The sequence below is a fragment of the Canis lupus genome, chromosome 13 (assembly GCF_011100685.1).
Source record: "Canis lupus familiaris isolate Mischka breed German Shepherd chromosome 13, alternate assembly UU_Cfam_GSD_1.0, whole genome shotgun sequence".
NCBI lineage: Eukaryota > Metazoa > Chordata > Mammalia > Carnivora > Canidae > Canis > Canis lupus.
This window is the reverse complement of record NC_049234.1, coordinates 44,280,767-44,306,258: the sequence shown is the minus strand read 5'-3', so window position 1 is coordinate 44,306,258 and position 25,492 is coordinate 44,280,767. Positions and strand designations below refer to the sequence as shown.

The window sequence follows — 25,492 nt, the reverse complement described above, 5'->3', positions numbered from 1 at the left end:
GAGACACAGAGAGAGGCAGAGGGAGAAGCAGGCTCCCTGCGGGGAGCCCAACGTGGGACTCGACCCAGGGACCCCGGGGAGCATGACCTGAGGCGAAGGCAGATGCTCAACCCCTGAGCCCCCCAGGCGCCCCTGCAGGGATCCTTAGTAGAGATGCTGAGGGAGGGCAGAGACTGCGTCTAATGTAAGAAGGATGCATGCTAAGTAGTAGGACCAGCAGCAATCTCCAACAGCGTGGCCTGGGGTCAGCTGAGGAGCCTCCCAGGGACACGGAGTAGGTTTTGCAAATCCGTGCACTCCAATTCAGAAGGTGGGGAGAGGGTGCCCCGTCTCACCAAACTTTAGTAAAAGTTCTGGAGGATGTTAGGAATCTCAAACAGATGATGCTTTGGTTGTTTGTATTGTTCGCCACGTGGAATATTTCCTTCCTTGAAAATGCTAAACACATGAAACACGGCGGGGCCTAGCACATTGAGGAAATCCTTCTCGGGATTTTCAACTATTGCTCCTCACTGTTCTGCTCTTTGCTACCGTCGAAGAAGTCAGTGCTCACTCTCTGAAAACAGTGCTCTAGAGAGAAGTAAGTAATTAAAAGTCTGATTTTTCAGGCTCATGCATTATCAGATTTTCCTCACACCTTATTAAGCCTTAGATTTTCCCATTATCTCTTTTTATTCCCTGTGGCTCTGAACAAAGTCTTATTGTTTTCCTTATATTCTTTTAGTCTTTTCCGAAGCAGAAATACCCATTTTCTTCCTCAGTTTTTAAAAACCATCTTGCTCTGACCCATGGAGTATTATTAACTGTGAAGTTAATTGGTGGAAGGAAACTTCTTTCTTCTATCCCCCCCGCCGGGCTCTTGCAGGGATGGGGGGTAGGGGGTGGGGGGGAGAGGATGGATTTTGTGGCTCTTCCTTTTATGTTTCCCTCTCCTCTTCAGTTTTTGATTTCTTCTCCTGACGTGTAGGCATTTCCTTCCATGTTGATTCTCTAACCCCTCACTTTTAATTATCTACCTTGGGGAATGCTTTAAAACCCCACACATTTTTTGAAGTACTATTTTATGCAGTTTGTTTTAGGGGGAACTGTGCTAGAACTACTTGTGGAAGTTAAGAGATTTAGAAACATTAAATTCATTTATCCCTCATACCTCTGTGTGTGTGTGTGGGGGGGCTCCCAAGGAGGGAGGGTGGTAACCCCTCATAGCAAAAGCCTGAGGCAGGAAACTTCCTTAAAATAAATGTTCTTGGGATGCCTGCGTGGCTCAGCAGTTGAGCCTCTGCTTTTAGCTCAGGGCATGATCCTGGAGTCTTGGGATCGAGTCCCACATCAGGCTCCTGCAGGGAGCCTGCTTCTCCCTCTGCCTGTGTCTCTGCCTCTCTGTGTCTCTCATGAATAAATAAATAAAATCATAAATAAATAAATAAATATTCTCATAAAGGCAGGTCGTGGGCACCTGTCTACACCGAGCTGGCTTACCTCGGCCTATTAGACTCCTACCAACGGATGTCAATGAGTCTGGGGGGCTACCTTCGGGTTCCTCACTGGTGGTGGACTCACCTTCTTCCTTGGGTCCTAACTTTAATTCAAGTTACTCGGCTTTATTCTCAGAACTTCCCCAGGGACAGACAGACAGTGGGAATGAACTCCCTCCCCCCCAGGTTCAAATCATTCCTAGTAATTATAGAAAAAAACAAAAGAAAACACCTGCTATAACAAAAGAGCTCTTGAAATACTGTGGCTTAAAAAGAATAGATCCAGGATGAATTTTCCAGTTTGTCAGCACGAGCTGCCTCGAGGCTGCACCCGGAGTCTTGGGTTCTGTCGGGTTTGGGGTCCCCTGCCTGGTCGTGGCCCGGGCCCGGTCCACGGGTGCAGGTGCAGGGGTCCTGCACCCCCCGCAGGGAAGCCAGTGATGTGACCTGTGACCACCCCATCTGCACGGCCCAGGTGACCTCATCATCCTGCCCGCGCCCCAAAAGGGCAGTTGGAGGGGACAGCGGAGCCTGGCTGCAGCAGATGCATCCCCGGGCCAACGGCTGGCTCGTGGGGGACTGGTGGGTGCGCGGGCCCCAGCCATCTGGGATCCCCCGGGGCCCACACTGGTGGCCTTGATGGCTATGGGTGCCCCCTGGCAGCAGCAGCTCCGGCCCTGGGGGCGGGGGGCACATGGGAACCCATGTGAGGCCAGCCAGGGGGGCTGTTCTAGAGCCACCCAGGTGGCACCTGTGCAAATACCAATCCTTGAGCCTGAACCTTGAGACCCAAGGACTTTGCAAGCCAATGATTGCCTAAGAAGAGCATACACACACACCTTGTAGAAGCATTTATCAGAGAGCTATTAGAATATCCCAAAGACTTTTAAAATCCCTGGTTTAGAATGCTGAAGCATTGCAAGATGAATACCCATAGGCCTAGCCGTGGAAATCGCATTTAACCATTGTCGATGGAAAAAGAACACTATTCTCATATGAACTTCGGGTGAACCATTTATTAACAAGGAAGATAATAGAAAAAGAAAATTTTCCATGAAATTGGCAATACAGCTCCAGACTGTGTAAGTAGGCACTTTGAATCATACATACATTTCGAAGCCACTTTTGATTTCTTGTATGATCTCCCACAATTTACGGGAAATCTCAGAAGAATCATTAAAATGTCATTGTGAAAATTTACATTTAAAATTAAATTCAGACTTACACGACACTGATTCATATGAAGAGTTATAGCTTTTTATTAAAATTGCGCCAGGAGAATCACCAGCTCTAGAAATACTAAGATTTGTATTTCAAAATAGTTTATCAAAAAAACAAAAACAAAAACAAAATAGTTTTTCAGAGAACTATCCTAATGTTGTCACAGCTTATAAAATACTCCCAACCGCAAGAGTAAGGTTTGTACCCGATTCTTCTCAAAATTAAAAATTAGCAAAAATCAGTTGCAATCTTGCATTTTTGTTGAGCTACCTACTGAAGCCATTTCCAAGTAGATAGGTTAAAAATAATGTTGCTACAAGCATAAATTAATAAAGGAATTTGCAGAAAAGTGAGCCAGAAAAATCACATTAATAGCATATTGTTTATTTTATCATATTAGATTATGACACAATATATTTTCTGTGCTATTTGTAAGTTTATGTTGTTTTTTATATATCACTACTATTGCTTATGTTTTATAAGTACCAAAAATATTTTTAAAGGAAAAAATGTTTATAGTTTAGTATCTTTGAAGCACTTTTTCTTTTTCTTTCTTTCTTTCTTTCTTTCTTTCTTTCTTTCTTTCTTTCTTTTTTTTTTTTTTTCTGTGTAAGGGTCACTACCTCTGCATTTTCCACTGGGCCCTGCAGATTATGTAGCTTGTCCTGCCTGGGGACCAGCTCAGCTTTCTTTGCTGCAGTTTTTATACCTGCTACAGCATAGCCTTCAATCTCCATAACTCTTTGCCCTCACACGTATAGCTCTTTTGCAGTTTTAAAGGATTTTAGTTACTATTGATGAATGAGACAGAGAGGAGTCAAAGAGTCAAGGCTAAAGCTCCTCATCAGGCCTTTTCTGTTCCTTTGCTCAGCTCATGGCTCATGTAGCTGCGAGCTATAAAAGCACAGATAACTCTTGGTTGCACCAAAGCCTGATACAGGATCCATTTGCATTTTAGGGTATCATCCCTGAGTCTCTTGAACACTCATTACAGGAATAGAATCGAATGGCAATTATCCCCCTAGTGATTTTGTGCGGCCGAGATGCCTGCCATCCTGGGCTCCTCTTGCACTAGAATCGACTGAATCAGGCTGGGGTCAGTGATCATGACTAGAGATTCCAGACCACCGCATCTCTGACACAGGGACTAGAAAGGAGGAAGAGGAGGGCAGTCAACAGGTGGAAGAGAAGGCACACCTGTTGGAGTCATCCATTTGCAGGTGGCCTTTCGTATGTATGGGGCACACAAATAATAGGTAAGATGTTAAAGCATCTGTGGTAGGCTAATAACAGCTCCCCACAGAGCTTCATATCCTCATCCCTGGAACCTGTGAGGGCAACAGGTGATGTGGCCATGGAGAATTAAGTTGGAGAATGGAAATAAGGGCTCTGCCCTTAAAATAGGGAGATTCTTTGGGATTATGTGGGTGGCCCCAGTGTAATCACAGGAGTCCTTAACAGTGGAAGAGGAGGGCAGAAGAGGAGTCAGAGAAAGAGACGTGAAGGTCACACAAGAGCAGAGCGATGCCGTGTGGTTGGCTTTCAACACGGAGGAACGAGCCACAAGCCGAGGACTCAGGGCAGCCACTAGAAGCTGGAAAAGGCAAAGCAACAGTCTCCCCTCTTAGGGATCCTTGATCCTGGCCCAGTGAGACCCATGTCACACTTTGACCTGCAGGCCTGAGGGACAATAAATTTTCCTGGTTTGAAGTCACCCAAGTTTGTGATCATCTTCGATGACTATAAGAGGAAACGAACAGAGCACCCTTGAGTGTTTATTAAAAGTACGGGCTGTGGAGTCAGAGCCACTTGCGTGGGTTTTAGCAAGTAGGTCAGCCGTTGCTGATTAGCGATGTTATGGGGAAGTGCTAACCGTCCCAAGCCTTGGGGTTGTCCTCTGATAAATGAGGTGATCACCCTCATGGCTGTGTTCTAAGGAAGAATGAAGGTCAAGCCCGGTAGACCTTGCCTGGTAAAGAGGAAGCACTAGACGACTGTCCACTTAAACCCAGTCCTGGAAGTCTGATCCTGGGCAGTTTCCAGTAAGGCCTTTCTTCCTCTCCCATCCCCAGGTAATTCTCTGCTGCCTCCTCCCCTTCTTTGGCACCTGCTGACCCCATCTGACCCTTGGTCCTCCAGGGTCTTTACCTGGGTATGTCCTTGCTGGATCCACGATCTTAAGATTCTTCCCTTGCCTATTTTTCATACTTTGTTTCCAATATCTTTTAAAGAAAGATAATTTTTTTTTAAAAAAAAGAGAGCTAAATACAAAGTGTTATCTCCAGAGGTGTTGATCACCTGAGATTTATCTCTCACGGTCTCTGCGAGGCCTTATGACTTCCGCCGTGTCCAGCACTGGGCCTTCTGCAGACAGCCCCCGGAATTCTTGGTGGTTGAATAAATGAGGAGTCCCCAAGGCACTGCCTTTTTTTTTTTTTTTTAAGGCATTGCCTTTTAATTGAGGACTTTTGACTTCAGTTTAAATGAGTAAAATCCAAACCGAGGAATTTCAGCTGGGAAATATTTGAAGCAGGGAGACCTCCCAGGAGCCCTTCACATCAAGCCAATTTTTACAAAGCATTTGGCCTCGTTTTCTGCCGACTTGTAGTCAACAGCCCTGGAATGGCTGTCACAGAATTTTCTTAGGAAGGTAGCTGCTGAGGAAAATTGGCAGTTTTCTTCAGAGCTCTCAGAGCAGAGAAGTGTGGAGCTTATGAGACTAACACTTCGGAAGTACTGGTCCACAGCTGTGACATTTCACTTCCATCTGGGTGCCACGGTGAGCCCTTCTAACAGGCATCAGTAATGAGATTATCTCGTAATGAGATCACCTGCTGAAAAATCCATTTCAATTCCATCAAAACCATAATATGCACAAATTACAATTCTAAAAATGCATAAAAAGCCACTTGAAAGGGAACTGGCTGAGGATGAACTGGATTTCTAAAATCATTGGATGTTACGAGGATGGAAAAGTCAATTCCGAAGTGAGCGCGTGTTGGTGTTCTGAACTGCACTGCTCTATGAGGGCTCGTATTTTTGTGTCTGTAGTTAAAATGCAAAATTGCTTTATTTATTTATTTATTTATTTATTTATTTATTTGCAAAATTGCTTTTAAAAGTGACTTGATTTTAACGTAAATACTGCACACACATAAAATACAGGTGTTTTCAAACACTTGGCCACTTCAGGCAAGTGTGTGGCAGGCTCTGTACTTGGGTTTACCGTGTGCTCTCCCTCTGCTGGTCGCTGGTAAGAAAGGTACTGGCTTGAAAGTCATCTCCGAATAATTTCTTCCCTTTGGCATTTCGCTGAAACTTAAACCTGGAAAGCATCTCAAGAATTCTTGTGTTCTGTTCCGTTAGATCTAGACCAGCCTATGCGTTTTGTATTTTGACCATCTCGACAATATGGGAAACTTTCTTATTGTAACAAAAATTAGCCAGTTGGTCTGTAGCCTTCCCCCTGTGGCTATGTCAAAATTGATTTTGACCATTAGGAAACCCAACCTGGCTTTTCTATCTCTACGGCCTATTTTTGGCCTATTCTGGCCACAATGTGTGTGTCTCTCTCTCTTTTTTTTTTCTTCACAATGTATCTCTTAATTTGGCTGTGAAATTTCTTGAGAAAGCCTTCTAAGTTGAATGCAAGGTTTATTTAGCTCACCTACGTGCCCATCTATCACTTGTCCACGACCCCATGGTGTAGCCGGGAACAAAACAGACAGAAACTACTGCCCTCATACGAGTTCCTGTTCTGACACACAGAACAGGGGACATTTTGCAGAGACTGATGTTTGACTTCACATGTGAAACCTTTGTGTAGCTAAAGAGACAATGGATGTAAAAGACACATCAGTGTTGGTCAGGGAGAAAAGAACTGCAACAAAAGGAGCTCCAAGAAAGCAACACTGAAGACAACCAAAAGAAAAATGGGCAGAAGATGTACGTGGGCATTGACTGTGGAAGGACGTTCCATTTCTCTGAAGAAATCATTAATTGGCAGAAAGGGGATTTCATGATTCCATGTGCGCCTAGGTGAAGAAGCCAGTAGGGATGCTCCCTAGAAAAGTCTCCCAGCTGGACTCCCACCGGGTAGGGACCAGGCGGATCCTGCAGGCCTGCGCGGGGCCTGTGGGCTGACTACGCCTGCCATCTTGTGATCTTGCTGGGAAACTGCACCCTTTGGGCAAGTGGGAGCAAAAATGGACCTTTTCCCAGTGGAATCACCTCCTTGCTGACCTCAGTCCCCCTACCCATCTCCGGTGAGCTGACTCCCGCGCCAGAGAGTTTCCCAGGATTAAGTTAGGCACGTTAAATTGCTCCGCAGGATATTTCTAGATGAGACTACATCACCGCTCAGATTGCAGTCTTGAGAGCTCTATTATAGTGATAAGGCGCATAGTTTTTGACTTCCCTTTATCTGCTCAAATGTCTTCCCTCCTCTCAGGGATAAAGTAAGCCTTTTCCTGCTTGACTTGGGGCTGAGTCAATGCCGATATTGCCATCCATTTCTAGTCCCCATATGTCTTTCCTGAAGCTTCAGCCTCCCTCAACCTCTTTCTTGCCTTGGCTCCTTCTGTCCCCCTGGTTGGATCAATGCATCTTGTTCACAAGGACACTCCTTCTGTTTACCAGCACAAAGAAATGTGTGAGTATTGTGAAAATTTGGGGGAAAAAAATTAGCAGGATTTTTTCACACACACACACACACACACACACACACACACACACACACACAAACACACCCCGCCCCGAGCCCTTGGGTGTTACACACCCAGGCTTATAGTCTGAGCACGCTGGCAGCTATGACTCTGGAATGCAAGTTAATTAAATTGTGCTTATATTTAGTTTTAGGCAAGGTTTACTTTTTTTCCATGTTAGGTTTAGTCTGTGTGGCTTTGTTATATACAATCCCGGTAACTAGGGATACTGGGAGCAATTTTATGTGGCTGTGCTGTGAAAGGCATGCAGCGGCAGCAAAGGAAGCATGGGAGAGAGAATGCTGGGATCCCTGTGTGCCACCAGTATGTAAATCATTTAACAGAACGCAAACCACTTAACAGTAAAAGTCAACCTTCCTGGAGCAATTGGACTTCCTTTTCTGTCTCTGAGCCAAAGAAAAGTTAGGAATTCTATCCCTAGATGCTAATTCAGGTTCCCTTGTGTGTTGATCTCTTCAGAACCAGGCTCTTTTCCAGTTATCTTGGTTGTTACAAAGAATCTTATGCCCCCACATTAGGGGGGGCTATAGCCATTAGTTGGGGGAAGGGACTCTAGTTACTTGCAGGTTAACCCTTAAGCACAAGGTGTGCTTCAATGCTGCATGATGATCATCTGTGGGAAGAGAGTCACACATTTCCCCCCCTTCGTACACAGAACATACTGGGTGCTGCTCAATTCGGTGCCAGGTGCTTTATATCCATTACTGACCAATAAACTCAAAGGCAATACCAAAGTAGGTAGGATTCAGATAAGGAAACCAAAGCTCAGGAAGGTCAAATCACCTCCCCAAACCAGCACACATAGCTTATTTTAAATCCAGGTTTATACTTTTTCTCCAAGATGACTTTTACTTTCGTATCTCAGGGTCATTATTGTGAATCATCCCTTTTCTGGTCTGTAGATCCCATCACTCTCAGTATGGATACTATAGGGAGTACTTAGAAATTTCCTCAGCATTAACTTATTGTCTCCTAACCATGGTACCATTTAGAACTGAAGTTTCCTGATTATTTTGGGGTGCTTTAAGCTCGAGGGGTCAGATGACTGGAAGTATCTAGACTTTCCCATCCCTGCCTTGACCCCAAGCAATGGGATGCATGTGTGAGGGCGAGCGAGTAGGGTTTGTTGCCATCGGCTAAGAGGATGGGGGTGAGAGAAGGAATGGGCCAGAGCTCTAAACTAGGGCTTCAGAATCTCGCCATCCAGCTACTGGCGAGCTGATGTGGAAGATAGGTGAGATCCTGCAGTATCCTGAAGATCAGTGGTTTAAAGATGATAATGCTTTGGAATACTGTGAGCTATAATAATTAATAACAGGGAGTAGGTGGGAAAGTGATATAAAACAATCTTCATAGGATTCAAAGTAAATTTGTAGACATTCAGGATAGAACTGTGATCTGTTTTTAAAAGATGTTTTCTCAAAGCTCTTTTTTATAGTAAATCCTAAATCTATATATTTATTTTATTCTGGGTCTTGGGCCACATACTATTGCATCATGAACAGTTTATTCCAGCTTTTAGGCTGTTGATATAGAAAATGAGTTAAATTAAAATAAATTAGGATTACACGTAAATTTGGTTTGAGTTGAAAAATGAAATCCATCAACTATTGACTTATAAAATGCAATTTGGATAGCCTAACAAGTAAGAAAAATAATGTGGACTAGCTCTTCAAATGGATTATTACTTTTTGTTTGTTTATGTTTCTCCTAAGTCTTCCTATAGGTGTTGTGACTGAGCTTCGCATTTAAGAAAGGTCCGGAACAGTGCCAGGATGTATCATTTTTCAGATACCACCATCTATGCATGCAAGAGATTGTTGTTTTCTTTCCAAATAATATGTGTCTCTTTTACTTCTCTTAGATTTATATGTATATATCCTATTCTTCTGTAAAAAAAAAAAATCCTATATTTGAAATTTGTCAAAGGTAATGCATATATTGTTCTATTATTATCATTTCACGATTCATAACCAATACTTGCAAAATACCATTTGAGACAGCCTTATGTTTGGGGAAGATCTCAAAAATATTTTAAGTACGATTAAATGATAATCACTTGTTTAGAAAATAAAGTGTTGATTTCTTAAAGCAAATTCCGAAAGTAACACGCTCCATAAAACCTAAGTGTTTGAGTAATTATCTCTGAATTTAGAAATCTCTCCCTGCCTTGTCAAGAGGGTAGACGGTACTCAGTTTCTAAACTGTCCATGTTCTTTCAAAATTGTCTTATTGCACTTAGATGCAGGAAATGATAACTAACATAAAAATGGTGGGCATCTTATTTTCCGGTGGTTTTTGGCAAAATTGTTTCAGAGTTCTATTTGGGACTTTTAGACACTAAAACTTGAGGTAGTAAACTAGTATATCCTTTTAATTTGACAATTCCTGTTTGGAAGTTTTTCCTTCTCTCTTCTTCGCTCTGAGATGTTGAATGAATAAATATATATGTATTTTTAAGTTTTGTTTAGACTTCCGCTTAACAGTCTATTTCTGACAGTCTCTGATTGTGAAACTAACGTCCTGCTTTTTATTCCGCTCTTTCTTATTTTCTCTCTAATTAGATTTAAAATCTTCTAAGCAGGACCATGTCTGACGCTCTTTTTATACTGTGATTTTACCTGAGATGTTGAATGATGACACAGAACTGCTTTGCAAGCTCTGCCTACATTTTTTTTCTCCTATCGGAGTGTCACCAGTTACAGGCCTAGTTTTGTTTCCTGCTAATGATTTTTAGATAATTTCACAATGACTGGTTTTTCTATAGAATGATAGGTCCTCTATCATGCTGTCTGACAGTCAAGACATGTACTTAGTTCTTATATTCAGGATTTTAAGCTGCAGGCCAGATGGCAAAGCTTCCATTGAATCAAAGCATAGCTTTATTTCAGAGGGAGAGATAAAATGAGCCAAGCAGTAACTTAGTCTTGAGGACATTTCATTAGGGGAATTGTTTTGTTTTGGCTTTTCTTTGAACATGTATTTTTTTAAAAGATTATTTATTTGTTTGTTTGTTTATTCCTGAGAGACACAGAAAGAGAGAGGCAGAGACACAGGCAGAGGGAGAAGCAGGCTCCCTGTGGGGAGCCCAATGTGGGGCTCCATTCCAGGACTCTGGGGTCATGACCTGAGCCAAAGGCAGATGCTCAACCGCTGAGCCCCCCAGGCGCCCCTGAACATGTATTTGACAGAGGTCTTTTGTCACTGATTGAACATGCTATACAGCAGGCGCTGGGGGACTTGGAACTAAGAGTCATACTGGGTGAGGGAACTGGTTTCACCGGGTCTTTGCAGCAAGTCTGTGGGCCCCACTGAGCATGAGACAGGAAGTCACTGTGGTACTTCTATTTTTAGGACAGGTAAGCTAACAAGTCTCTAAGTGCATTTATTCAGCTGGCATTTGCTGACTACATAGCATACACCGCGACGGGATGCGGGGGCTGGAGGCCGCACCATACAGCGTGTGCGGGGCGCAGTAGGAACACGGTCCGGACAGGGCCTTGGAACAAATGTTGAAAGGTGCTAATAGAGTCTTTGCTCCGTCGGGAATGAACGGAAAATCTGTACCCTAGAGGAGTCTGCTAAGAAAACAAAAAGAATGTGTGTTATCATTTCTGCACTTTCAGGAGGGAGAGCCCAGCATTGAGGAGGGAAGGATAGAGCAGAGATCCCACAGCGTCACCCAGGGAGGGTGGGATGGTGGGACGAGGTTGGGGGGGGCGGGTATAGATGGGAAACGGGGTTCGGAGGGCCGGGTAGAGACGGGGCAAGGGGGTTCGGGGGTCCGGGTAGACGATGGGTGTAGGTTCAGAGGGCCAGGTAGAGACGGGGCAAGGGGGTTCGGAGGACCTGGTAGAGACGGGGGGGGGGGGAGGGGTTCGGAGGGCCGGGTTGAGACGATGGGTGGGGTTCGGAGGCCCAGGTAAAGACGGGGGAGGAAGTTCGTAGGGCCGGGGAGAGACGATGGGTGGAGTTCGAGGGGCCTAGTAGAGACGGGGGAAGGGGCTCGGAGGACCGGGTAGAAATAGGGGGGAAGGGGTTCCAAGGGCTGGGTAGAGACGGGGAAAGGGGTTTGGAAGGCCGGGTAGAGACGGGGGGGGGGGGAGGAAGATCGGAGGGGCAGATAGAGACTGGGGAAGGGGGTTAGTAGGGCCGGGTAGAGACGGGTAGGAGGGGTTCGGAGGGTCGGGTCAAGACGGGGGAAGGAGGTTCATAGGGCCAGGTAGGGACCGGGAAAGGAGGTTTGGAGGGCCTGGTAGAGACAGGGGAAGGGGATTCAGAGGGCCTGGTACAGACGATGGGTGGAGTTTCGTAGGGTCGGGTAGAGACGGGGGAAGGAGGTCTGTAGGGTCGGGTAGAGAGGATGGGTGGAGGTTCGGAGGGTCTGGTAGAGACGGTGGATTGGGGTTCGTAGGGCCGGGTCGAGACGGGGGAAGGGTTTCGGAGGCCCGGTAGAGAAGGAAGGAAAGGGGTTCGGAGGGCCAGTTAGAGATGGGCGAACGGGTTTCGGAGGGCTGGGTAGAAACGGGGGGAGGAGGTTCGGAGGGCCGGGTAGAGACACACACCGGGGACATAGGAGAAGTCACTGGGGGCTTGGAAGTGGGACAGGGCGGAGTTTTGCCATGTCCCCCATGAGGCAGGGTACGGGCCTCTTGGCAGAGGGGAAGAGGCAGGCTCTCATGGGGAAAGGGCTGTGTGGGGCGACCAGGAAAGCCTGACATTGGGGACCGTGACCCTGTACCCTGGTACAGATCAGCATCACCTGTCCAGGGTAAACCCCGAGAGCTTAGAACCACGCACCCCAGCAATCTCTGAGGATGAGCCCCATCCCTTCCTCGGCTCCTCTAGGTACCAAGCAAGCCCCTTGGCATCCTTGCACCACCTTCCCCCCCAGGGAGGCTGAAACCCCTGAGAAACATGCCTGAATACTACTTCTCATCACCTTTTTGAGTGGGGAAGTGTGAATTAACTTGATTTAGAAAAATAAAGTGATGTGGCATTTCTCGCACCATAGTGTGACTCGTTTAGATCCACGCCCACTGCACCTTGGGGCAGGGCCGGTCATCCTGGGCACACTTGTGCTTCCAGGCCTCACTTCTCATTCTTCCTTCTCATGTTTTCTAACTTTCCTGAGCTCCCACCTCAAATGCTACGCATCTGACAGCCCATCCTTTCAAGCCTAAATATAATGAGGCCAACAGCCTATAGTTAAGTTCAGAACTAAGTGTTCATAGCCCCCCCCCCAAAAAAAAGATTGAAGTGTGATCTCTCTCAGACGTTAACTAAACACTTGAAATCTTAAGGGTGAAGGGTTTTCAAACTTGTTTTTGGCAGCAAAAACCTATTTTCAATGGACGGAAATATGTAAATTGGACAGGAGCAGAGCTCCCTGGCTGGAGTAGGGAACTAAAGACACCCCCCTCCAACCCATGACAGGGCTCCAATGCCCCTTTCCTTGGCACCCTAGAGTTCATCTGAAAACCTCCAATGCAACCTAAGCATTGAGTAATGTGGGTGTAGGTTTTGGGGGGGAACATTCATCACATCTCCACAAGCCAGTGGGAAAGATTATTTTAGGTAGAAGGGTCCTTTATATTCACTTGTCTGCAGGTTCCAGTGAGTATCCCACACTAACACGGAAGGATTTTAATATTACACCAGCCCTTTATTTCCCTACCAACCAAAACGATAAAATGTGTAAGAAGATATTTATTGCCTTTGAACATCTCCCCTGAAAGATATGATCATTTAGTTCTGCTAGGCACCTTATGTTCTGTCTTCATTTATTTATTTAAACAAATATTTGATTCTATTCTAGACTCAGGATGCAGCAGTGAAAAAAAATTTTTTTTTGATACAGTGCTTTCCCTCAAGGAGCTTGTATTCTGGAAGGGAGAGACAGAGACCATAAGCAAACAAATACATAGCTTCTGCTAATATAAAGTATTTGAATCATAAAGAAAATCTTTTCTTACACAGTCTGTAGTTCTGATGGTCTTGAGTATCCGTTAGAAGGGATTAGCATGGTGCACCATGTTTACAGATGCCCAGTAGATGTTGAAGAGGGTAAAGAAGAGAATGAGAGGATTTCTCATCTTGGAAGATACATACTTTTTCTGAGGAAGCCACATGTTAGTGATTTCAGATTAGAAGGACACAAAGATATAATTTTCAGGTTATAAATATATTCAGGATGTTGACGATTCTTCATCTCCGGTCTCCTCTATCTTCAAGAGTGATCATTATTTATTTGATCCAAGCCACACTGTAGGCAGAATTCAGTACCACTCTGCTTCTCACAAAGAATGTACTTGCACAAAATCATTTAAAAGTGCTTCTTAAAAAAAAAAAAAAACTCCACTTCCCTTGTTATCTACCACCAAATTTTTTGTTCTTTTCTGTAGGAAAAAAAAATGTCCTTCCTTTCGGCATTACCTCTTTTCTTATTCTCTCTTAAACATACTGCAGTCAGACTTTTGTCCGCTTCACTCCATTAAAACCACTTTTATCAAAACAAACAAACAAACAAACAAAAAAACACTCTTAGCAGAGTCCCCACTGACTGCACATTGCCAAAATCCCAACCAGGCACACCGGCATTACACGGATATGCCGACAACTCACATGTTTGTATTTGTCATCCTATCCTCTTTCCTAGACTTTGAACTTTTATATCCAGTTGCCTACTCGACATCTCTACTTGGGCATCTACTGTGTATGTCAGATGCAACATGTCCAAAGTGGGGCTCCAAATTTCTCCCCCCACACACCCACTCTTGCTCCTCCAATAGGCTTTTCCACCTCAGGAGACAGCGATTCCAATCATCTGGCTGACTGGAAACTTGAAGTCCTCATTGGCTCTTGTCTTTCCCTCACAGCATACATCAAATGAGCCAGGAAATCCTGGAGGATTTCCTGGCTCGGCTTTGAGAATACATCCAGCATCCAATTATGTCTTGGCACCTTTACTGCTGCTCCCTTCAAGTCGCCATTACTCTCTCTGGATAACTTCAGTAGGTTCCTAACACTAGTTCTACTGCTTTCCTTGCCCTCCTAGAGTATTTTTAACAGAACAGGCAGAGAGCCTTGGGAACATAAATCAGATCATGACACTTTTTACTGAAACCTTGCAATGACTTGATTTTTCTCTAAGTTACAAAGTCCTTGCAAGGTCTTAGGTGGTTGACTCCTCCCTTTTACTCTGCCTCCCCATCTCTGGCCATGTTCTCCTCCACTTGCTCTACTGTGGCCACACAGGTTTCTTTACTGTTTCCCACAGCCATGCAAGACATGCTCCTCCTGAGACTCTTTGCATTGGGACTTCCTTCTGCTGAAATCTTCCCCTGAAAGTTGGTTAACTCCCTCACCTCTTTCAAGTTGATGCTTAGATGTCAAATTCCAATGAGGCTTTCCCCTGGCACCCTAACTAATATTGGAACCCGTCCTACCAACTCCCACATAATTTGTTGACTCTTTTTTAAATAGCATTTATCATAAGAAATAACTTTTTATTTATTACGTTTATTAGTATATGTCTCCATAGAATATAATCTCCACAGAGCAAGGGATCTATTCTGTACTCAGTGATGTGTCCCAAGCTCCTGGAAAAGTGCCAAATTGGCTACCTAAGTGAGTTAAAATCTTAGAGAACAACATAAGCTTTGTTAATTCCACATGGCAGATGGAGGAAGAAATACCTATCCCATCCCTCAGAAAACAACTGGAAATATCCCATTAGATATTTCTGTTTTATAAAAGGTCTTCTCTCCACTGTGCTTCTCAGGGAGACCTAACCAATATTTTTTTAAATCTCTCCCCCAAAACAGTGTCCATCAGCACTGGCCCCTCTCCCTCCCCATGGGGTTCCTTTACTCCTTCATACGCAGAGTTCTCTGATACCCATGTGTACCTACCCCAAACATCGTAGTGCTCAACAAAAGGGAAATTGTTCCAGTGAGTATGGCTTGGAAAGCAGGGTAAGACCAAACTTGCTTACTTGAGCATATCCTCGATTTTCTTTTTCCTTTCTCATCTCTTATTTTTCACTTCAATCCTTTTATCAAGCCAAAGATTCGGTGCTCTCCCCAAGAGGAATTCTTATATCAGCTGCTAAGAGATTATACTTAGTGCTTTTTCATGTAGTCAATCTTGTCAAAGGAAAGAGCAATAGCAGTTGACGGTAGCTTGATTTCAAGCAGCAGGTAGAATGAAGGGCTCTTAGTACAAGCTCAGGTGATAACAGTCTATGCCAGGTCAGCTTTCTCTTCAGAGGTACAGTTGAACCCAAGCTTCAGACTTTATACAAAGGCTCAAAGACTGGGTGAATGAGGGTATTATACAGTTAGTGATTGGTAGGTAATTTCTGAAAGGGACTCCAAAGATTAACAGTTAGAGTATTGAGAGCATTTGCCAATATAAATGCTGGTCATAATGCACAGCAGAAAGAACTGAGAGGGCTGGAAGCAGTTGCAGAAAAAAATCTAAAGGTCATTTCAGGATGTGGATGTTATTTGAGTAGTCTGTTATCAGAGACCAAAATACTGAAAAGAGCTAATCATCCTCATGGGCATATACTCCTCATATCCAGAGAATTCTGCAGTCCAGGTAATTCAAAATTATTCCGATCATCTGGACATGCAGACTTAGGCAATACACCTTTGTATGCTGCTATCATTGCATTAATGCTGATCATTGCCACATGTGTAAATGGAAGTTTGCTTTGGTAAAGTATCCTTACTTGATAAAAGTATCTTTATCAGATGATGATCAGTAGAACATATGCTACACAAAGGTAGGGAAATATTTTTGTTTTCTTCACTGCTATAGCTCTAGGTGCTAAAATAATGCCTAGCACGTAGTAAACACCCAATAACTATATGTTCAGTTAACAAATGAATCCTCCATTGATCAATCTGCCATTGATTTAAAGTCCAACATGTACCTCTTAGAATTATAGATGATGTTAGTGGAAATGGTATCTCTCTTTGTCACCTTGAGGACAAAGTCAAAAGACAGTTTGAACGAAGTTTGAATGAAGATGATTGTTGTAAGTGAAATTTATGATTGAAACAATCTCTATAGAAACTTGTTATGAGCTCTCTTAGGGTATTTTCCAAAAAAAGAAAAAAACAGAGCAAAATATAATGTCATCTCATCTGGTCCAAATCACCTAAAAAATACAGATTTGAACTTTTACTTGAATTTGATGCCTTTGGACCACAAACCAGGTGACTATACAACTGCCCCGAACAAGAAACAGGGCATGAGTGTGGTATGGAGGATTGGGGCTAAAGCTCAGACCTCATGATTCTGTGTCTATGTGGCTATTTATATGACTTTGGGCAATTGTTGTCTTAACCACATGGCACTCCAGTTTCTGTATTTGTAAATCATCATTCCTCCTAAGGAAGTTCTGATAGAGTGCCTTCCTGTCTATTTTATGGGGTCCTTTGGAAATTCCAAATAGGATGTGTTTGAAGCACTTGGTTAGTTGAACAGTTTCACACACACATGAAAGTGGAAATTCTGAATGCAAGTTAAGGAGAAATCAAACAGAAAGTATACAAAAATTATTCTACGTTTACAAAAATAATATTAATTAAGGAAACTATGAACTTTAAAGAAAGAATAAGAATAAAGAAACAAATTACAATGTCCTAAAACCAAGGACAGCCACACCTCCCACTGAGGAACCACACAAAAGAAGTCAGTTTCTGTGGACTCCGCCAAGATAGAGGGATGTCAATAATCAAAGCAATACAAACAATGCTATGTTTTAAATTTGATCCAGATTTGATATAACTGTACACAGAAAATGGCTTTACTGGCATAAAATATATGGGGTCTTAAGGATGAAACTTAGATGTTAGGAGCTATGTAATATTGAACTTTCAGCTACATTTCTTGAGGAATCATCAGAGCCAGGGGGCAGGGAATGCAAGAATTCTCCTGAAGCATTGCAGCTGCTGAAATGCAGACAGATGGGATTTCTGCACTCTCTAATATAAGACAGAAACAATCTCAACAATAGGATAAACACTCATGCCTTGTGAATTTTCTCTCAACCCTAGAGAGAGGATATTGTATAGACTGGCCAGTAAAACCTAGTGTTTTGGATTCTCATTTCATATCTGGTTTCCTGTGTGCCTTTTAGAAGTCTGTATCTGTAGGTACAGGAATGCATTCCTGTGCTGAATCCTCTAAGACTATTTGAAATATAAACAGGCTCCATATTTTGACAGTTTAAGTCCATAGATGTAATTTGTATTGATACAGAAATGGTGGCATGTAATGGAAAACCAGACATTTGTTGTTGATCTTATGATGATCACACATGAAATAGCATCATAAGAAACTTAACTAAATAGACCAGTACTTAATGGTCTGCAAATCAAAATTCTGGCTTCCTTGATAGCATTGGAAAATAATCCATTAATTGCATGATTTTCTTTGCTTTTTGGCAATATATTGTGCTTCCTTGGGATTGAGGTGACTTTTTCCCATCATATATTAACTAAGAACCTCCTGAGTGCCAGCCACTCTCCTTGGGCCCAGGAACATGGGAAATATGACAGGCATGGGCTTCACTTTCTTAAAGCCAGTGGCATGCCCCAGCCCTAAGCTCTTCTTCACACCCCCACCCTGCACTTTTCCACTGCCTTGCTAAAGCCACCAGGTGCACATGGTCCACACAGGGGATGCTTCTTAATCACCTGGCTCTGGTGGTGAGAAGGCATTCCTGGGTACCATAGGATTGAAACTACTGGACAGTTCTTGGAAGGCTAGATATATGCACCCTTATGTTTATTAAAGCATTATTTACAATAGCCAAAATATGGAAGCAACTGAAATATCCATCCACAGATGAACGGATACAAAATGGATATATCTCATATATATATATATAATTGAATATTACTCAGCCATAAAAAAAGAATGAAGTATTACCATTTGCAACAAAATGGATGGATCTAGAGAGTGTTATGCTAAGTGAAATAAGTCAGAGGAAGACAAATACCATATGATTTCATTCATATGTGGAAATTAAGAAACAAAACAAATGAACAAAGAAAAAGAGACAAAAAAGACTCTTAAATATGGGGAATAAATTAGTGGATACCAGAAAGGAAGTGGGCAGGGTGGGGAGTGAGGATGGGTGAAATAGATGGAGATTAAGAATACACTTATCATGATGAGCACTGAGTAATGTATAGAACTGTTGAATCACTATATTGTACTCAAGAGTAATATAATTAATTAACTAACTGTATGTTAATCATACTGGAGTTGTAACTAATTAATTAAAAGTGGATTAAAGACATTTTCCCAAAGACATACAAATGGCCAACAGGTACATGAAAAGATGCTCAATATTATTAAGGGAGATGTAAATCAAAAGCACATTGAGATATCACCTCACATCTGTTAGAATAGCTATTATCAAGGAATGTCTGGGTGGCACAGTTGGTTAAGGGTCTGACTCTTGATCTGAGCTCAGGTCATGATCTCAAGTTTGTGAGATTGAGCCCCACATCAGGTTCTGCACTGATCATGGGGCCTGCTTGGGATTCTCTCTCTCCTTTCTCTTCCCCTCCCTACTTGCTCTCTCTCTTTCTCAAAACAAACAAACAAACAAACAAACAAACAAAAAACCATTATAAAAAAAGAAATAACAAACATTGGTGAGGATGTGGAATAAAGGGAACCCTTGTGCAGTGTTAGTAGTAGGAGCCTTTAATACCCCATTTACATCAATGGATAGATTATCTAGACAACAAATCAATAGACATTGACCTTAAATGATACATTAGACAAGATGGACTTAACAGATATTTATAGAACACTCCATCCAAAAGTAGCAAAATATACACTTTTCTCAAATGCACATGGAACACTCTCCAGGATAGATTATATGTTAGGCCAGAAAACAAGTCTTAATAAATTTAAGAAGACTGAAATCATATTAAGGATCTTTCAGAGCACGATGGTGTGAAACTAGAAATCAAAGAAGAAAACTGAAAAAGTGACATATGTGTAGATTAAACAAGTTGTTTTATATATATATATATATATATATATATATATATATATATAGTGAGTCAATGAAAAGTTTAAAGGAGAAATCAAAAAGTACCTTGAAACAAATGAAAATGGAAATATAACTTATCAAAATCTTTGGGATGCAGTAAAAGCAATTCAAAGAGGGAGGTTCAAGCAACAAGAAAAATCCCAAATAACAATCTAATAACAATCTAAACTTACATCTAAAGAACTAGAAGAAGAAAAAGAAAAAAAAAGCTCAAAGTTAGTAGAAGGAAGAAAATAACAAAGATCAAAGCAGAAATAAATGAAATAGAAACTGAAAAGATAATAGAAAAGATCAATGAAACTAAGAGCTGATCTTTGAAAAGATAAACAACATTGACAAATCTTTACACTCCCCAAGAGAAAAGAGAGGGCTCAAAGAAATAAAATTAGAAATGGAAGAGGAGAAGTTACAACTGATACTATAGAAATATGAAGAATCTTTAAAAACTATGAACAGGTATACACCAGCAAATTAGACAACCTAGAAGAAATGAATAAATTCCTAGAACAGACAATCTTCCATGATTGAATAATGAAGAAGTTGAAAATCTGAGTAGACCAATTACAAGACAGGAGATGAGTCAGTAACCAAAAATCTCCCAGCAAGAAACAGAAGTCCAGGATCAGATGGCTTCACTAGTGAATTCTACCAAATATTTAAAGATTTAATACCTGTTCTTTTCAAACTCTTCCAAAAAGCTAAAGAGGAAAGAACTTTTCCAAATTCATTTTACAAGGCCAGCATTACCCTGATACTAAAACTGGACAAGGACATCACAAGAAAGAAAGGAAAGAAGGAAAGAAAAGGAAATGAAAGTGAAGGGAAGAGAAAGGAAGAGAAAAATGATAGGCCAATATCTCTGATGAACACAGATGCAAAACTCCATGACATTTTTCACAGAAATAGAACAACCTTTAAATTTTAAATCACAAAATTTCCTGACTAGCCAAAACAATCTTGAGAAAAAAGAACAACACTGGAGGTATCACACACCCTGGTTTCAAACTGTATTATAAAGTCATAGTAATCACAGCAGTATGGTACTGGCATAAAAACAGACACATGAATCAATGAAACAGAACAGAGAGCCCAGAAGTAAACTTGTGCATATATGGTCAATTAATTTACAACAAAGGAGGCAACAATAAATAGTGGGGTAAGGATGAGCTCTTTAACAAATGGTGTTGGGAAAATTGGACAGCCATATGCTAAAGAATGAAACCAGACCACTTTCTAACACCATACACAAAAATGAACTCAAAATGGATTAAAGACTTGAATGTAAGACCTGAAATCATAAAATTTATAGAAGAAAACATAGATGGAAAGCCCCTTGACATCAGTCTTATTGATGAATTTTTGGATCAGACTCCAAAAGCAAAGACAAAAATACCAAAGATAAACAAGTGGGACTACTTCAAACTAAAAAGCTTCTGCACAGCAAAGGAAACCATCTGCAAAATGCAAAGGCAAGCTACTTAATGGGAGAAGATATTTGCAAATGATATATTCAATAAGGGGTCAATATCCAAAATATATAAAGAAGGTATACAACCTATAGCAGCAGCAGCAGCAGCAGCAATAACAACAACAAACCACAATCTGATTTTTTAATTGGGCGGAAGATCCGAATAGACATTTTTTCCAAAGAAGACATGCAGACGGCCAAAAGACACATGAAAAGATGTGCAATATCACTAACCATCAAGGAAATGCAAATCAAAAGCACAGTGAGGTATCAGTTCATACCCGTTACAATGGCTATTATCAAAAAGGCAAGAAATAACAAATGTTGGCAAAGATCTGGAGAAAAGGAAACCCTCATGCACTTTTGGTGGGAATGTAAATTGGTGCAGCCACTATGGAAGATAATACGGAAGTGACTCAAAAAATTAAAAATAAAACTACCATTTGATCTAGTAATTCCACTTCTGGATATTTATTTATGTGAAGGAAAGGAAAACACTAAACTGAAAAGATATACGCACCCCTTTGTTCATTGGAGCATTACTTACAAAAGCCAAGATACATAAACAATCTAAGTGGTTATTGATAGATGAAAGGATAAAGAAAATGTTATATATATATAACTTGCATATATATAAATATATATATACACAAAAAAAAAGTAATACCCTGCCATTTATAACAAGATGAGTGTGCCTGGAGGGTATTATGCTGAGTGAAATAAGTCAGAGAAACACAAATACTGTATGATCTCACATGTGGAATCTACAAAACAATGCAAAGGAACAAATGAGACAAAACACAACACATGGATACAGAGAACAAAATGATGGTTTCTAGAGGAGAGGGTGGTTGGGTGTGAATGAAATGGGGGTGAATGGGGGTCAGGGGTACAAACTTACAGCTATCAAATAAGTTAGTCATGGGGATACAATGTACAGAATGGTGACTGTAGTCCATAATGCTGCAGTGCTTATTTGCAAGTCGCCAAGAGAGTAAATCTTAGAAGTTCTCATCATAAGAAAAAAACATTCTAACTTTGAATGGTGATGGATGGTAACCAGACTTACAGAGGTGATCATTTGACCGTAGATATAAATATTAAATTATTATGCTGTATAATAACCTGAAACTAAGATAATGTTATGTGTCAATTATATTTCAATAAAAAAGACACAATGTATAAGAACGTTTGAAAATTCAGAGTAAAGTAAAATGAAGAAAATAAAAATTACTGTAAATCCTAATACTAGGGAGAATCATGGTAACCTTTGAGATACTTTTTCCTAGGCCACATTGTTTCATGTTTTTCTCATACAGAATGGTGTTTCCACTCCAATTATCCACTCAAATTATCTTGAACTTTGTTCCAAGACATCAAGTATTTTCTGCAGTGTGCTTTTCAATGGCTGTAACAGTATTTCTTATTTTGAAGGTAACAAAATTTATTTAACCAGCCCCTACTGTTGCATAGCTATTTTATCCTTTCCTTATAAATCCTGATGGTATAAATATACTTAAAAATAAAAACTTGCACTTATTTATAATGATTTCCTTTGTATGAGGTCCAAGAAATAAGATGCTTGGTTAAAGGTTAAAATGTGCATTTTATTTTATTTTTTAAAGGTTTTATTTATTTGAGAGAGAGAGGGAGAGCATGAGTGGGGAGGAGAGGGAGAAGCAGGCTCCCCACTGTGCGGGGAGCTCATTGTGGGACTCTATCCCAGGACCCTGGGATCATGATCAGAACTGAAGGCAGATGCTTAACCGATTAAACCACCCAGGCACCCCTAAAGTGTGCATTTTAAAGGCATTTGATACACATTACCAAATATTTACATGTATTTCAACACTCATTTTATTTTGAAAAGCAATTAATCCCCCCCAACCTTTTTTTTTTTTTTTTTTTTTATTTATGATAGTCACACAGAGAGAGAGAGAGAGGCAGAGACACAGGCAGAGGGAGAAGCAGGCTCCATGCACCAGGAGCCCGACGTGGGACTCGATCCCGGGTCTCCAGGATCGCGCCCTCGGCCAAAGGCAGGCGCCAAACCGCTGTGCCACCCAGGGATCCCCCCACAACCTTTATTAAGTAGTCTCCCCACCCCAGCCTGGAGCCCAAAAAGGGGCTTGAACTCACCACCTGGAGATCAAGACTTGAGCTAAGCTCAAGCTCAAGCCTGATTAACAGGCTGAGTCACCCAGGTTGACCCCTGATTTTTTCCCTTTTTTAATGATTTTCCTTAAAAATCTTACCTATATTGTCTACCATAATTTTGAAACAATTATTTGCTGAGTTTTTATTTTAAAAAGGGCACCATCATATACTAAAAAGCAAAAAATATCAAAGTGTAACTGTGTTAAAGAAAAGAATGAAAAAATTATTAGCTAATGTTATCTCATATCCCTTACACCAAAATAGACTGATAATTTTAACTGGCTTTTTTTTTTTTTTTTTTTTTTTTTAAGGCAAATAAATATATTTGACTACAGGGCAGGGTGCCCAGAGGCTTGGTTCAAGCACACAATTGACAATTGACTCTTTTTACTATAACTTTTTCTGTGCAACATTGAGAAGCCTTTGAGAAGAGGGTTGTAGGGTTTGTTTGTTTTTTAATGTTTGTTAAGCAGTAGTACTTCATTTTAAGTAAATTGCAACTATTAAGAAAAATACTCACATATGCCCCCACCCCCCACCTCCCTAGGCACAGGCTGTGCAACTGGTGAGCCGGCCCTCTTCTGCCCTAGGCCTGGGGACCCCTCCTGCCCTGGGCCTGGGACCCCCTCCTGCCCTGGGCATGGGACCCCCTCCTGCCCTGGGCATGGGACCCTCTCAGCTACAAGCCCATGGGGGGAGGTTTGGGTTTTTTCTCTTTTCTCGGGCAAACCGTCTTTGTGGCTTTCCCAGGTAGTCTCACAGTCAATGTTCTAGAAGGTCCAAGAGCACCGGGTGGGGGACGTGGAGACAGATCTAGAGCGGCAAGGAGGGCTCTCTCTGCTCGGTATGTGTCCTGACTTTCCAGGAAAAAGGCTTGTTCTGACCGGGTTTCCCTCCCTCCTTTCCCAGCGCTCTGCGGCGGGGGCGACAGCTTCCAGTGCGCCAGCGGGCTGTGCGTGCCCCACAAGCTGCGCTGCAACGGCCACAACGACTGCGGGGACTGGAGCGACGAGGCTCAGTGCAGTAGGCGTGGGGCGGGGGGGGGGGGGGGGGGGGGGGGGGGGGGGGGGGCGGGGGGGGGGGCGGGGCGGCGGGCGGGGGGCGGGGCTGTGGGAAGGGGCGGGGCGAGTGGGAGAGGGCGTGGTCTGGGCGGGGCGTCGGGGCGGAGCTGTGGGAAGGGGCGGGGCGAGTGGGAGAGGGCGTGGTCTGGGCGGGGCGTCAGGGAGGGGCGGGGCGAGTGGGAGAGGGCGTGGTCTGGGCGGGGCGTCCGGGAGGGGCGGGGCGACGGGGAGGGGAGGGGCGAGTGGGGAGAGGGTGCGGGCGAGGCGTCGGGAGAAGGGGCGGGGCGTCGGGAGAGCGGGCAGGCGGGCAGGTGTCAGGTGCAGGGGAAACCGACAGCCACCCCGGGTCAGACCCCGACGACCACAGGACCTTGGCGTAGACGCGTGTTAGTTTGCCTGCAGCAAACGTGGGCCGGCCGAGTGTTTGAGCCCCTTTCAAAGGCGCAATTCCGTTAGGAGCTCAAGACCTAGAGGTCTCGATGGAAACGTGTTTTGCACCCAGTGTCTTAAAACTGGAAGAGGGTCTTTTGTTGGTCTCGCGTGGGTGAGGATCTTGGTTTTGTTTTGTCGGTTTCATGAATAGAAAGGTCCGTTTTTTCAAAAAAAGGACATTTTCAATAGAGAGATGTCTCACCCTCGGGACCCTTGACATTCCTGACACAGCAGATGTGAAGTCTCTTGTTTGTGTTTCTCTAAATTTAGAGATAGTCTATGGTGTTAACTACTTTAAATCCATGGATTGCTCGATCCAGCCATAAACAATTTATTTACTGTGGATCTGATGAGTTGTTTTGATTGAATTGGTCGGTGTTTGTCTAATATTGTAGGAGTCCGCTTGGGCTGTGGTATAAAATATCACAGGCCCTGTGGCTTAAACAGGAGAAAGTCATTCTCTTGTGGTTCTGGAGGCCAGAGAGTCTAAGATGAAGGTCAACAAAGTTCAGTTTCTGATGAGAGTTATTTTCTTGGCTTCTAGGCAGCTTGCATCTTCCTGCACGCTCACCTGACCTCTTTGGAGGCGGAGAGGGTGAGGGAGAGGGTTCTGGGGTCTCCTCCTCTTAGAAGGGTCCTATTAGGTTAGGACCCCACACCTTTATGACCTCATGTAGCCTTTATCACCTCCTTAAAAGGCCTGTCTCCAAATACAGTTATCTGGGAGCTAAATCTAAACAAACGCATTTTGGGAAGACAAGCATTCTGTCCATAACATATGTATTTATGTTCATATATACACTCAGCTTTTTTTTAAAGATTTCTTTATTCATGAGACACACAGAGAGAGAGGCAGAGTCATAGGC

At 42.7% G+C, this 25,492-nt stretch overlaps 1 protein-coding gene across 4 annotated transcripts in view; it reads left to right on the top strand.

The window, feature by feature from the left end:
• CORIN (corin, serine peptidase) overlaps nt 1-25,492 on the top strand; it is a 229,110-nt gene that overhangs the window by 123,067 nt on the left and 80,551 nt on the right. For 3 of the 4 annotated variants that reach the window (XM_038556028.1, XM_038556026.1, XM_038556025.1), the window contains exon 6: nt 24,043-24,156. The exons of the other annotated variant lie outside the window; for it this stretch is intronic. In XM_038556028.1, the coding sequence (XP_038411956.1) occupies nt 24,043-24,156 (114 nt within the window). The remainder of the gene's footprint in view (nt 1-24,042; nt 24,157-25,492) is intronic. 4 annotated transcript variants of the gene reach the window in all.